This window comes from Thunnus albacares, chromosome 21 (assembly GCF_914725855.1).
Source record: "Thunnus albacares chromosome 21, fThuAlb1.1, whole genome shotgun sequence".
Taxonomy (NCBI): Eukaryota; Metazoa; Chordata; class Actinopteri; order Scombriformes; family Scombridae; genus Thunnus; species Thunnus albacares.
Window position 1 is genome coordinate 1947748 of NC_058126.1, and position 15498 is coordinate 1963245.

General features: G+C 38.7%; 1 protein-coding gene across 1 annotated transcript in view; it reads right to left on the minus strand.

Moving 5' to 3' along the window:
* Positions 1-2613: 2613 nt before the first annotated feature.
* The window catches only part of LOC122972230 (melanoma receptor tyrosine-protein kinase-like), a 55498-nt gene continuing 42613 nt past the window's right edge, over positions 2614-15498 (minus strand). The window contains exons 17-27 of the mRNA XM_044339181.1: positions 14299-14443; positions 14093-14215; positions 13747-13845; positions 13027-13212; positions 11002-11157; positions 10543-10618; positions 8867-9013; positions 8650-8747; positions 6534-6677; positions 6199-6292; positions 2614-5976 (exon numbers count right to left, since the gene is read on the minus strand). Coding sequence (XP_044195116.1) covers positions 5624-5976; positions 6199-6292; positions 6534-6677; positions 8650-8747; positions 8867-9013; positions 10543-10618; positions 11002-11157; positions 13027-13212; positions 13747-13845; positions 14093-14215; positions 14299-14443 — 1621 coding nt within the window. The 3' untranslated portion in view covers positions 2614-5623. The remainder of the gene's footprint in view (positions 5977-6198; positions 6293-6533; positions 6678-8649; positions 8748-8866; positions 9014-10542; positions 10619-11001; positions 11158-13026; positions 13213-13746; positions 13846-14092; positions 14216-14298; positions 14444-15498) is intronic.

Genomic DNA, 15498 nt, shown 5'->3' on the forward strand with positions numbered 1-15498 from the left:
GTTCCAAAAGCAGATTAGATGTTAATCAATATACAGAGACTCTTGATTTAAATTTAAGAGCAGGTCACATGTAACAACAATAAATGTATCACTAAAGTGTTTCTGTAGTAATGATGTGACGATGTGTTCATGACTCTTGGCAGTGTATTCCCTCTGTGTACTTCAGTGAAATCTGCAGAGTAAACAGACTTGATACCAAGAGTTCTTGCAGGTCTGTGAACTTGGAGCTCAGTGTGTTCACTCCAACACGTTAACATTGGAGCTGAAAGGAAGCTGGCTACGCTGCACAGCTGTTCAACTTCTGGTCTGAACAGGACTGAAGTCCCTACTGCTCTTTATATTGGATGTGCTGCATCACTGAGTGACAGCTGATCAAGTGAGAATCACTAAACACCAACACATTTATGACTTCTGCTGTTTCTTCTTCTCTCATCAGATGTTGATGATCTCTGTAAGAGTGTGAGTGAACACGTTGAGAGAGGATCAGTTGTATCCTGTTGATCCAGAGAGGTTGAAGCAACAGTAGAAGCTTGAGAGGCTCTGACTGGACCATGTTACTGGGAGGTACAGTCGAGAGGAGAGCTTCATCCAGCACTGACTGACAGAGGAATCAGAAGAAATGGAGATGTACAGTACTGATCTGAGAACAGCTCCACTGTCAGACACAAAGTCAAGTCCACCATCATCCCTGTGTGTTCCTCTGGATCTGACAGAGTATCATCAGTGTATCTGGATTGCTCTGCTGCTGCTCTGTCCTTCTATACAGTCTCTGCAGACACACTGAGACTCCTCCATTCAACCACCTCCTACACCCTCCACCTGCACCTGATCTGGATATAGGTTTTTCTCTCTGTAATGTTTACATTTCAGGTGAATTAGAATATTCTGAACCAGAAGTGACAGCAGTTTAGTACCACTAATACCAACATAACTTTATGTTGCAGCTGCACCCTATGGAATAATGGAGTATACAATCAGGCTGCATGTGTAAAGTTGCCTCTGTGAGGTCCTGGTTATTACCACCATTCAGTTTTTTTGTATTTTAACAGATGAGTAATTGCTTCTAACAATTGACTATGAACATATTATTTCTGTATTTTGATACAAAGTCAGTACATTTTTGTTTGTACAAAATGTTTGATGTAAAAAAAAACAGACTAACAAACGAATTCAATCATGTATTTGAGGCTAAAACAGTTTTTATGGAGTTAAACAAAAGCAAAGTTGTAGATTCAACACAATGAAAATAAATGATATTAACTAATTTTAATCCTATGTCACTTTTCAGTTTTATGCATAATATATTTTGACACATTATTTCATGCTGTCCATAATTTGCTTTCCATGTAATGAATATCTGCATGACTGCTTTAAGACAGACAGTATAAAATACACTGTATAGATTTAACAATTATAGTAGTAAATACAAGACTGCATTCTTCCAGTCCTAACGTACAGATAGAACTGTCCAGAATAAAAATGACAATAAAACTAAAAGCTTATTTGCAGTGTGGTGTCCTTTACAAACATGATAACTGAAAATGAATTTAAAATCTAAAGTTTTAGAGCTGGAAAAAATTTGATAATTAAATTTCCGTCAGTGCATCACAGTTTCATGTGTGATCCTGTTAGTTTTCACATGACATGACTCAATACAGACAAATTGAGTCAACCTGTGTGAGCTTTTTCTCCACAGAAATCAGTGTTGAAGCCTTCGTTTTTCATGTTCTGTAGCTCCAGCTGTAGATGCTTTCTGCCAGCAGATGTCACCATCTCCTCTGTTTTACATGACCCGATGTAATAATATTCCACTGCAGTGAATACTGAACTGATGATGGGAAGTTTAAGTTTAAGTTTAAGTTGATAAAACAAGATTCAAAACTCTTTTAAACAATTTAACCCAACATAAAAGAAACTGTCAATGATGCAAAATGACCCACTTAAATACAGCTGTGTACTGTACATGGACTTACATATGAATGAAGAAAAGTAGTAACCCCTTGAAGAAGCCCTGTGGATAAGGTTTGGACACTTCTCCCCTCCAAGATATTCTAAAATAACTCCCTGAGAGGTAGGACATGAACCAGCAGAGGGCAGATCCTGAGATACCAAGTTCAGTGAGTGTTGAGAGGAGGATTCGGTGGTTAACCGTGTCAAAAGCAGCTGACAGATCTAACAGCAATAGAGCTGAGGACTGACCAGCAGCTCAAACTGAAAAATCTGATCAAGATTTAGTTTCATTTTCTTAATCCACATCTAAAATCCACTTCTGAAAATTCAAACCACCTTGAGTCTGAGCTCAATGAAAGATAAAAGTTAAAAGTGTGACGCAACATCTGATACAGTGCTTGGTTTAGAGAGGACAAACAAGATGTAAAGAAACATTTAAAAGAGAAATCAGCATGTATTCAAAAAGAGATATCAACCATTATTAGTCTCATGTAATTTTTTAAATAAAATAAATTAGTTTTTAAGCTATGAACTGTTGTCATTAAAAGTTTTTGGGTCAGAATGAGGGGCACAAACAGGCAACCTGCTCTCAGTAAAAACAGATAGCAATGTTGAGACTAAAAAACAAAAGCTCCAACAAGATAACACCAGCTAGCACGGAAATGCCTTTTAAAATATTAAACTTTAATGAACTTATACTGTAAAGTGGAAACTATGACTTTAATGTTTTGTCCAAGTATCCAGTGGCACCATTAGATCACCTGTACCCTGTAAACAACAAAGGTGTTCAACATGGATCTTTCAAACTGTGGCTTCACAACTATTTTCACATCCATCAACAACTAAAGCTAAAATGCTACACAATTAAAACACATTTACAGATATTCAACACATACGGATTCCTCAGTGTCGTTTCTATGGAAGCTTAATACAGTCGTGGTTGATATTATATATTTTTAGGCTCATTAACTCATTTTCTCCAGTAAACAAAAGTGTGTTTTTGTGACACATTTTTTATCATCGTTATCCTGAGAATAGAAACTGCTTCCTCAGAATCATGACTTATAGTAATTACTTGATCATATTCAGAGATCAGGACTGTGTTGCACCAGCTGTTTGTAAATCCATCACTAAGTTTTGTTTTAAGTTTTTAGTTCTTAGTAATTACTAACCAATTTCAAACTAGTGATTTACTAAATCAGGTTGCACCATTAACCAAAACGTCTACGGTTCAACTCCTGGCCATGGGATCTGTTACATGTCAATGCCCTTCTCTCTCCCTACATCTCCTGTCAATTAAAGGCAAAAGCCTGAAAAAATAATCTAAAAAAAAGAAATATCTTTTCTGGTAAACTCTTTGGTGACGTGTTGAGACATTTTTGCTATAATCTCTGACTTGTCCTGGGTCTCTGGCATCTTTTGACTTGGTCTTGTAGGAGTTTTGACTCTTGCTTGTTACAGTTTCAGGTTTGGAGTCCAGTCGGCTTTATTTATCCTGATACCACGTCACTGTTCTGTCATTTTTAAGTACTGTACAGGTAATTTTCTATCATGTGCCTTTGCCATGTAACAACCACGCTTCCTCATGTTGGAAAAATGCAACAATATTCTGTTTTTAACTATATTTTTTCTCAGAGTTGTAAAAATGACTTTATCAAATAATGCAATACTGATGCAGATTTAAATCATTTTTCATCGATTTTACATCGACTTTGACTTGTAATGGAGTATTTTAACATTGCTGTATTGGTACTTTTACTGCAGTAAAGGATCTGAGTATTTCTTCCACCACTATTAGTAAGACCTTTTAAAAAAGGTGCACAATGCATGGAGATTTCCTCTTCCTTAAATATGAGCTCCATTTGTTATCTTGAGATAATCAGATGATTAAGTCCTGATCTTGTGAGCCTTAAGATTTATCAGCAACCACAGCCGTGCTCTCTCCGCCAACATACATTTCCACAAACAGCAGTGACAAACAGCAACAAGCACTAATAGTTATAGAGTCAGTGTGCAGTAACAGCATACCAGAGTTTGGCTCATTCTTGTCAAGTGACAGAGAGAATAAAAAAATCTAAATTTGTAAAAAAAAAAAAAAAAAAGGAAAAATTCTAAGTTTAACTCAAGGTGTTTCAAGTCAAACAATGACAAGTTTTTACTGATTTCACGAACACCTGTTTTCTTATGATTCAACTGAGAACTTTAAACCTTCTTTCTTGGTTCAAGTGGAAATGTAACATAAAAACGCTCATCAAGCGTATTTCTTTTAAGCACATTATTCATTCTCCACTTAATCACAAATATAACTTTTTTGTTATGCAACAAAAATGCATGTGTCTGACAGAAACACTGTTCTTCCATCCAAAAAGTCCTTGGTCAGTGGATGGAAACTCGCTTCCTTCTTCTTCTATGTACACAACAAACCACAAACTCCGGCCATCTCTGTGTAACAGAACATCAGGAATCCAAATAAAACAAAATCAAGCTGAACACAATCTTTAAAAATGTCCAAAGCATTAAAAAAAGAGATATTTAAGCATCAGCAGGATTCTTGTGTAGCAGCAGACTACAGTGTAATAAATGTGGCTGATATCAGACTACACACTTTACATTTGGAGCATCTGCTGATAAATAAAAGACAATAATCTCCTCTGCAGTGTCTTTGTGAACAGGACTTTTTGATGGCATTTTGTAGATTCTCTGCACTGTTTTTTTGGAGTCACTCCACCTTCAATTTAGCACTTCTCATGGACCGTCTGACTATTTAGAAGATCTAGAGAAGAAGACTCAACAGCTGAGACTCTCTTAAGATGTATGGTATGGCAGCGTATTGTTCCTTTCATGATTTAACAAGATATTTTGCTATAATACAACATTTTTTGTTTAACTGAAATAATTTGGTATCTAACTCATCCTCCAGCCTGTGGTGCACTGCAGAGCCAGCTGGGAGCGCCATTGTGCCTGGTGATACCTGATGGAGCAGAGGATCTATCCTGTGCACTACTACATGATCACATGTAATTAATTCATTTTTGTGATACTTTTCTCATAATTACAAAATGCAAATCACAAGAAAACATCTCCAATCTTTTCTCCTTTGTTGGTTGTAACCCACTTCTGCACATTTTCAAACCTCTGTGCACATTTGAAAATGTTTTACGTATTTTCAATGTTAAAGTCCTCATTTTACTTCCATAACGATCACAATCCCTGTGAATGCTGACAGAGGAAGGATGCAGAGGAAGGCTGAATTGGATGTCAAACTGAAAATTAAATATGGAAGTTTAATTTGTGCAGAGGAATCCATCGAGTTGCTTAAGTCCCAGATCTTCCTGCAGCAGATCTAGGCCAAGAAGGTTAAAGGGGCTCACTGGTATATTAAGATGGATTCCCCTTCCTGTTCTGAAAGAACTGAACTCAACGGCAGTTTTGTGACATCAAACAAATAATGCAACCAGTTAAAAGTTCAAGGAAACATCCAGTTTGTGACCAGAAGGTTGTTGGCTTGAATCCCGGGGAAAAAGTCTGGCTCTCCTGAGTGTTGCCGTTGAGCAACACTCAGTATGCAGGTTCTGTTCCAGTGTAGCTGCAGACCAAGCAACTCTATGTGATTCTGCTGCTCAGTCGGCGTTTCCTAAAAAAATGTACATTAAAAGCAGCTAAATTAAACACTCTAACGGACGGGGGCGTGCAGTGCAGCACCTAAACCCAAGTATTCTAGGTTCTCTGCTGCTGGGAGGAACAAACTGCTCCCGGGTAAAGTGGTGGTGGGTGTGGCCTGGGGCAGGAAGTCTGCCTGGTAGTCTGGGTTGTCGAGACTGTCGCAGACAGCCAGGGGTAGCGAGCTTTGGGCGGTGTTCAGGTATTCTGGTCCCCCAGAAACTTGTGCAGGGCATTTAAGATCCTCTTGTGGGTAGTGGAGTGAGGTGGCGCCCCAGCCCAGGCTCAGGTCCTCATAGTTGGGATTTAAAACCTCCGACAGCCGGCTGCTCCGACTGGTTTCACTCAAACTCTGGTTCATGTACTCTGGAGAGAAAAACAAGGGCGATTTAGTTTGTTTAGATTTATTCACCTTGTGAATGCTTATTTGTTTGCATTGGTACAACCATTTATTTTGCCACTTAATATTATTTAAATTGTGGTTTTAATATTTTAACATGATAGTTTGTTTATTAGTCTTAATTATTTACTTATTATTTTCTGTTCTTAAATGTATTCTGTTATTGTCTTTGACATTTTGATCTGTACCGTGGCCAGTGAAGTCTTCTTTATCCAGCATGTTGTGAGTCGGATCGGTGATGTAACGCAGAACGATGCTGTTTTCTCTGACTGGATGACCGTTCTAAGAGACAAACACAGAGAGTGCTTATAAATACTGTATATTGTATATTTATTGCTAATCATCTGTCAATGTTAATAATTTTCTGTACTGCATTGGCAACATAGGTTTCTGATCTGTCATGCCAATAGAGCTTATTTTAATTTGAGTGTATTTACACAGACTGAAAGTACATCTTGTAAACATAACATAAGATAGGGTGTGTGTCTCAAAATAATACTTCAAGTATTGCATGCACATGTACCGTGGGGTTGCAGGGACGGTTGTCATGGTTACCAAGTCCCTTGTAAGGTAGCAGGTATTCATCGGCGTCAACAACGTCCTCCATGTCGTCAGAGCTGAGAAGGCGAGAGTAAAACCTGCTGTCTGATGGACTGGGGAGGTCACCCTGAGACACGGGTCACATCAGATTAGATTATGTTCACTCTTTCACACTTTTCTGTTTAGTTGTAACCTATTAATGGTCAAATGGGTTAGAGGCAAGCATCAGCTGTCACCTTAAAAGCAGCTTATAAGCAATAGACTCACTGGTCATGTTTCATTCATTCATTAGTTACTTGATTATTTGAAGGATTATTTAAAAGGATTATCACAAATTGGGTCTTATTCTTGTAGTTTTGTCCATCATGTCTATCAGTAATAATAACTTGATCTGGGATCTGGGAACACACTGACATCACAGTGATATCACTGAAAACAAGTATGACAGGTCAGGAATAAGTTGGAAACAAACCAACAGGTTATCAAGATACATGATTACCGTTCTATTTTTTCTGACATTTCCCAAATCTTTGCTTATTTACCGTCAGGTTTCTGGATAATTTTAGACCTTCAAGTCTCTAAAAATTCAAGTAATCAATCCAAGAAAGGAACATCAGCCTTTGGTTGAACTGCTCAAACATATAGACCAGAGGTTTTCAAAATGTGAGGGGCATAAGGGAGTTGAAGGGAAGGAGGGAGAGACAAGAGGTGTCCAAACTCATACTCTTTTGAGTCAAAAATCAACAAAAGCTGTACACAAACACATACAAATATTTTAGATTCAGTGTGACTTTCACTTCCTGATGATATCATCATCTTTGAAGTCCATCGCCAATAAACCTCCATAAATCATCTTAGAAATCATAGAAAAAAGACCATTCAGATTCAAATATGGGACATCGGACCCATATTATGAAAACCACTGCCAAAGACAAACCTCACCTGTGATGAGGGTCAAAAGCCAAACAGCCTGAGAACCACTGGTCTAATAGGTCTGAGTAGTTGTGTGCACAAGTTGAAAATTTACTTTTTTTTACAAGGCCTGATGAAATATGTTTAATATATAATAATTTGACAGATGAATATTCAATGACTCTTATATAAAAAAGTAAAGAGAGGCAGCCGAACTTATAATACTAGAACATTTAATGGGTAAAAATACTCACACTGAGTTATAATCCCAGTTACACATTACAGATTGTGTGAGGATTTTTACACATTTAATGCAGATTTTATTTTCAAAAGTATAAACAGTAAACACAATGTTACGTAAGAACGTCACAGTTCAGCATCTCAGCAGCATGGTTGACTGTCTGCATGTTATGTGCAGTTTGTGAAATAAAAAATGCCCTCGCAGCTGCCTCACAACCTCACAGCACTCCAGCGGGAGGAAGAGGAGGGGCTGTGCAGGTATGGAAGCCTAGCTGGCCCAGACATTGCCAAGTCGCACTTCAAGGTTAATTCAATTCGTCATTTGCATGCTTACACTTTGAATACAGAGTAACATCTGGCCATGCTTTGCAAACAGTATCAAGTCTTTGTTTAACTGTTTATTTTACGAGGCCATGTAAAAGCCCCCACCATCCCCAATTCCAAGGGCAATGTTACATTTTTTGGGGCATTTTGCCCTGAGCCCCCGTTAATTTCAGACTCTGATGTGCACATCCACAAAATCTCAGTGGGATAGGTGCTGGATACAAAACTCTATTACGTTGCGATAAAAGGAGGGCCTGCACACTAAATCAAAGCTCTTTTTCCTGAGGAAGACCTGTAGTAGGTCAAAACATTGCTAATAAAATGAAAAGGAGCTTTGATTTAGTGTGCAGATACTTTAGTCTACACCGCTTCATCTGGAGGTCAAACTGAAAGCGGTCGTGCCTGAAATGTCTGTAATAATTTCGCATAGAAAAAGTACAGTAGGTCAAAGTTAATACAGGAAGTCTGGAAAATGACTTGGAATTAACTTGGTGAGTAAAATGTTATTACAGACAGAAATCATGATGACCAAATTGTGAAAAAAAACATTGAAGTTCTTATAAACCAGAAGACATAACTCAAACACACACACACACACACACACACACACACACACAGTGTACCTGTATGACCAGGTATCTGGAAGGGTCTCTGGCCATTTTAGAGAACTCTACTATCAGCTCTCTGAACTTGGGACGACTAGACGGATCAATCATCCAACCTGGAGACAGAGAGAGAATCATCTACATAAACATTTCCTTTACTGCACTCCCAGTCGTTATTCTCCATGTGTTGTAACATGGTATATTTCCTTTCTTTTCTTTCACGCTAGGCTCTTACATTTGACCATGATCATGTAGACGTCAATCGTGCAAATGGGGGGCTGAGGCAGCCGGTCTCCTCTCTCCAGCACTGAGGAGATCTCGCTGGCCGGGATGCCGTCATATGGCTTTGAACCGAACGTCATCAGCTCCCACACTGTCACACCTGTAAACCACAGGTGTGATGGCTGTTAAATCACTGGTTGGTTAAGTTACGTCAATACACGTCCAAAAAGACAACTTTAATCAGAAGACCAGTTATGTTGCCGGTAGAAGTTGAAAGAAGCTTTATTCTGCTCAATAAAATGTCAGCTGTTTGAGTAATTTAAGGAAACACTGAAGCGATTATTTAAGCATTTAAAGCAAAGTATTCACACAGCTGATTTGAACTGTTCTATTTGAAGAAATGGACTGAGCTGATCATTAGTCTGCCGCTAAATTTGAACCAAAACAGATGGAAAAACAAATAAAGAAATGGTCACACTACACTTCTGTCCTATGCTCTTTCCACTCCATTTTGGTTTGAGCTCTAGCTGGCTTCAACAATTTTTGTTCAACTTTGATCAGGTAGATGTGCTCCGTCGACCAATAGAAACAATGCTGAACTGTGTTTGGAAATGAAGAAGTTATTGTGAGAGCTGCATCGATTAGTCGATCTACAGAACGTTATATCGAATAATCGTTTAAATCATCTTTCAAGGAAAAAATGCCAAACATTCTTTGGTTACAACTTCTTAGATGTGAGGATTTGCTGTTATGCTTCAACATATATAAAAGTAATTTTAAAATCTTTATGTTCTGGTCAGGTGGTCGGACAAAAGAAGCGAACTGAAGCATCACAGAGGGCTCTAAGAAACTGAATTTTCACAATTTCGTAACATTTCATAGCAAAATGATGAATCAATCAAGAAGATAATCAACAGATTAACTGATAATGAAAATAATTCTTAGTTGCATCCCTGGTTGTTATTATAGTATTTCATCTCCATTTTTTACTTTACTATTATCACACCACAAACATGTAGCATCACTCTCACACTTTTTACACACCAGTGGTGGAAAGTAACTAACTTTTACTCAAGTGCTGTACTTAAGTACAATTTTTAGGTACTTGTGCTTTATTGGGGTATTTGAATTTTCTGCTACTTGGTAGTTATACTCCACTACATTTCAGAGGGAAATATTGTACTCACTACATTTATCTGACAGCTGTGCTTCTAAATTTCACTGCATTATTTAAGATTAAACCAGCATTTCCTAAACTGCATATAATATCAGTGTGTAGTTGTGTCTCCTTGTCATGTTTCAGATGTCTGTGAGTTGTTTGCTCCTCTAATCTTTATTTCAAATAAACAAAATCCAAAGAGGTAAAACTTCAATATTTCACAAAAACACAAAGATGAGAGAAAAGCTCTGGAAAATGAATCCAAATTCATGCGTCAGAACTTTGTTTTTTCTTCTTTCCGACACAAATTATCATCTCACAGTGACTCAGGTTTATCTGGTGACTCTTATAAAGTCCTGAAGATCAAATAAAAACAATCAAAGCTTCAGCTGTTAAGTTCATCTTGACATCAAGATGCTTGTTTTCCTTGAGACTTATTGATTTTTTTGACCAAGAACGATTTTTCCAACATGGATAGATACAGTCAGAGCAGGTAGACGTCGACGTCTGACTGCCACAGGTTGACTCACCGTAACTCCAGACGTCACTCTGATGTGTGTAGGTCCACTGAAGGATTGATTCTAATGCCATCCACTTTATGGGAACCTATAGAAAACCAAAAGGGACAAACATATATTGCTGATTTTAAAGCTGACTTCTGGAGACACTGAAAGTCCAACAAGAGTACCAAAGTGATTTAAAACAACCAGGAGGTTTATTTTTAAACATTAATATATTGTCATAAATGGAAGTCAAAAATGTCATATGAGCAGATGGATATCAGTTTCATCTCTCCGCATGTTTAGCCTAGCTTAGCACAAAGACTGGAAGCAGGGGGGAACTGTTAGCCTAGCTCCATCCAAAGCCTTATCTCAAATAAAACCTGAAATAAAACCACTATTTTCTAATGAATGTTAAAAATCTCTTGTTCTCTTATTGTTAAAAGATTTCTGGACAGCACAAGCAGAGTTATTGCCACACACACATACCTTTCCTCCGTCGGCGTGGTATTCCTTTTCGTTAGCCGTCAGCAGCTTGGCGAGGCCGAAGTCGGTGATTTTGACGTGGTTAGGAGTTTTCACCAGGACGTTCCTTGCTGCCAGGTCTCTATGCACCAGGTGACGCTCCTCCAGGTAGTTCATCCCCTGCACACACAAACATACAGGTTGTTTCAGGTACAGGTGAGACCACTGGCGGGGCATCCACAAAAGTGCCCTCTAAGGTGCCCCCACAGTATAATAAAATGCCAGCACAAAGGAAAAAACATATCAAAGTTCTCAGTTATGGGTAAATCAGGATGAAATGCCCTCATGGGTGGAAGAAAATATGCCCTGTAAAGAACTCCCAGAAACAAGAAAACCCTTTCAATGAAAAAAAAGTAAAAAAAACATGTTGAAGTGCCCTGGGATAGGCAAAATCCAGCTTGTCAGGGAGGAGATGAGTAGAATTTAAACCTCTGCCTAGCCACATTAAAAAGTTTATAAATGTATTGTCATGAAACTGTTATGAAATCTGGAAGATAACCTTTCGAGTAACCCTGCTAACAGACACACAAATGGAGAGGAGTGAAAACAACTTCCTTGGTAGGGATAAAAACATACATGACAAGGTAAGAGGGCTGTGCAGTTCTAGCGCTGTATGTTGTGCCTTACCAGCCCAAGTAACTAAAAAGGCATGACAAATGACAGAGCTGCTCACGATGTCAAGACCGTTCGCCAATTCTATGACAGTCTTGTAACTGTAACTCTTGTAACTCTTCCTATGCTCTCCCTACCAGCAATGTCCAAGCTATGCTTACATGCCTTAAAGAAAATGACGTGAACACAGTATTTCCAAAGTGGACAAAACTCAAAATGAACGCTACATTGTCAGTGACAACTGCCATTAGTCGAGTGATCATTCTCCAAACTGAAGCTTATCAAGATCCAGCTTAGAAACAGATGTGGAAAAAGGAAGGCACTCAGATCTTCTGCTGTTGTCCATTGAGAGCGATGTCCCAACTGACCGTAACAAGGTCATTAACATTTACAAACTCACGGCCAAAAGAACTCTCCTTTGATTTCACCAGTCTGGCTTCTTTGCCTCTTGCTTTCCTGACAAGACTGCTCAAAACAGTTAATTCTGAAAATCTTAATAGTTCCATGTTTTTACTGCAGATGTGTTTGAGAGATAAATAATACAATTTAAAATGTTACTCATTCACTTTTTTTATTAAACAGATGTTTGCAAAATAAATGTTAAAAAAGTAAATCCCTTTTAATACAGAGGTGTTGTTTCCTTATATTCTGAATCACCCTATAAAATGTTAGTCTTAATCAAGGATGTAGTCTTTTTATCAAACATGCATTGTTGCTCTCTGCTGACAGGGGCCTGTTAAATGTATCAGGTGCCCTTTATTATTGTTCTTTATATTTCCAGTCTCACAAACAGATCCATGAAGGCTTATCAGACAACACTGCAGAGGTTTATTATTTTTATGCGGAAAGATTTTGCTGCTCCGGAAAGTTATCACAGGAACAAACATTTTATCTTTAAATGCAACAATCACGAGGCAAACAGTAAAAATTCTCTGTTCACGCTATAAAGTCATTTCTTACCAGGAATGTGTGCTTGCATGTATAGTATGTGATTGGCCACCGCAGCGCCTCTCTCGTTGACATCACATTGCAGTAAAAGTTCAAAAGCAAAGTCAGGTTTAACTTTATCTGCCGGAGCCCTCTGCGTAAACATAAAGACTTTACACTGAGCTCACGACCTTGTTGTTTGTGATTTTCCCAGCACTTTAAGACTTAAAAGAGAGACTGAGCAGATCAACACATGCACACAATTTCCTGCTGTGTTCAAGCTAATAGGCCTCAGCAGGCTTACAGTGAGCTGCAGACAGCTGATGCCTCAGGCGGAGAGCGAGGGAGGAGATTTTCTTCTTACAAGAATGTAATCTGAAAGTTGAACTCATGAGCAGACGGTTGCAGGTGTGTAGAAGATTTACAAACAGAGCTCTTGTCTGAACTCACCTTGGCGATCTGGACACACCAGTTCAGCAGCCACTGGGCTCCAACATGGTCTCTGTGGTGTCGGACGTAGTCTAGCAAGCAGCCGTACGGCATCAGCTGAGTCACCAGCTGGACCGACGACGTCAGGCAGATTCCCAGTAGACGACACACGTGAGGATGATCTACGCTCGCCATCACATACGCTTCCTACACACACACACAAATTCACATAATTGTCGGAAACATGTTGAGGAAACATCCACAATGACTATCGGACATCCTGGAAATGGATGCAGAAGCAGAAAAGCAGGAGGGTCCAGAGCCTGGTGTGGATCATTTTTGATAAATAATTTCCTGAATTTAGTGAGTGTGCCTTCAATATACTTATTTTGTCCTTTAATTTAGAGATGAATATACTTCAATTACTTAATTTGCTCACTCAAATTAATAATCTGGGCACTCAAATTACTTGATTTGACCCCTTTCTTGTCTCAGAGCAATGTGTGTTGAACGGCCAAAATCTGAAGTATATCCACATATCTCAGTCCAAGATCAAAATGGGATTGTTTTATGTCCAACTTTAATTAATGTGAGAGCATGATTTTGTAATTTTGTAACTACATCGATAATCACAAGAGCACAAGAAGAAGAGAAGAAGTGGTGGGATGAGAAAAAAGAAGAGAAGAGGAGGAACAAGAAGATGAAAAAGAAGAATTAAAAGAAGAAAAAGGGAAGTCTTACATCCAGGATTTCTTGGTTGGCTTTAGGTGACGTGGCCTCTCTGAGAACTTTGATGGCTACTGGGATCTTCACATTTTCTCCATCAGGGATCCACAGACCCTAAACACAAACACACACAAATCAGCATTATTATCTTAATCTTTAAACAGCAAAATAATACATTAATAAAAGCGCAACAGGGCCACTACTTGTTACTCAATAAATAAAATCTGTTACAGGTTGTCAATGTTCTGATACAAAGGGAAGTGAAATTAGGAATTTCTGAGAGGCATCAGAATAATTTTGAGGATGCTATAATGTAAAATCACATAAAAATCCTACATATAGTGGCTTCAACCCCTCTTACTTTGAAGACGGTTCCGAAGGCCCCGGAGCCAAGCACCCGGATCTTCTTAAACTCTGTCTCCTTCAGGATCCTCAGCAGCGCTTGGTTAGGAGCTTCACCACTAGGAGTCAACGGCTCCACCAGCTACAACACACACATATGAGGAAGACTGAAAACTTTTCCTAAAAATAAAGCAAGTATTTGTATGTCCGTGTGTTTCTATTTACCTCTCTCTCCTGCAGCAGGCGGCGCAGAGTCCTCTTCCTCCTGATTCGTCGTCGCCGTAGCAACACAAAGATAATCAGCGACAGAATTACAGCAACCAAGAGCCCACCAACCACGGCAACCGCCAGCGTGGAGTGGGCGGTAGCACTGTGAGGAGACACAGAAAGCAGGACATTTGTTTTTTTAAATTATCCCGAGGTACATAATGAGGTGTCTAGGGGTGTGCCTGAATACAAATACATTATTCAGCAAAGCACAAATAGTGGATTTTTTACAAATATTTGCTTCATACAATTTGATATTTATTTAATATTTGTTTTTGGGAAGAAACATGTCAGATAATAGCGCACAGGTTGGTTACATCGCTATCTCAGTGTCTCTCCTCTGCTCCACTGTTTCATCTATCAGCAGGTCTCAACAAGGGGAGTCACATCCACCTGCTACATGACGTCCTTATTTGGACATCAGTCCTGGTGTTGGGGGTGTTCCCCAGAGATAAAGCTGAGCTACTGACACATGCGAAGTGCTCTCAAGGGACTCTTTATAACCTGTTGTTCCCCTTCTCCTTTCCATAAAGTTAGGTTGTAAAAAATAGGCAATAAATGAAAAGTGCAAAGTAATAATCACCTTTGAAGTTCTTCTAGATTTTACACACTGTGCTGTCTCTGTGTTATGGGTGTATAAATAGGTAGAGGTCTGTCTGCAATGAGGTGACAAGTAAAGTTTTATCTCAGTAGTCAGCGCAGTCGTCTATGATCTGGGAGACTCCAGTTCGAGACCCGGTGTGGGGACCTCCTTCGTAGGGTAGTTTATTCATGAACACTTATTGTAACACTTTAATTTTCTAAAATTAAAAGCATAATTAAAACAAAAACAGGATTTTTAAACCTCTTTCCACTTTTATTCTGATACAAATAATTTTGCTGCCTCAACAAATACAGACACAAATACAAATATTGGGCCCTCTGCACATCCCTAATAGAGTTCTAATAGATTCCCATCTAATTGATAAATAATTATGCTAATTTGTCATGCAAAGTAGCATTCACATAGTCATCCATTAGGGTTTCCATAGATGCCCATAGACTTAAAATTTAGCATGCTAAAACAGAGTTCTGAATTGACTCGCATTCAGATTTAGCGTACTAACATGAAGTTCATACTGATCCACATTGAAATTTTATATTTTAAGGTATTCATTT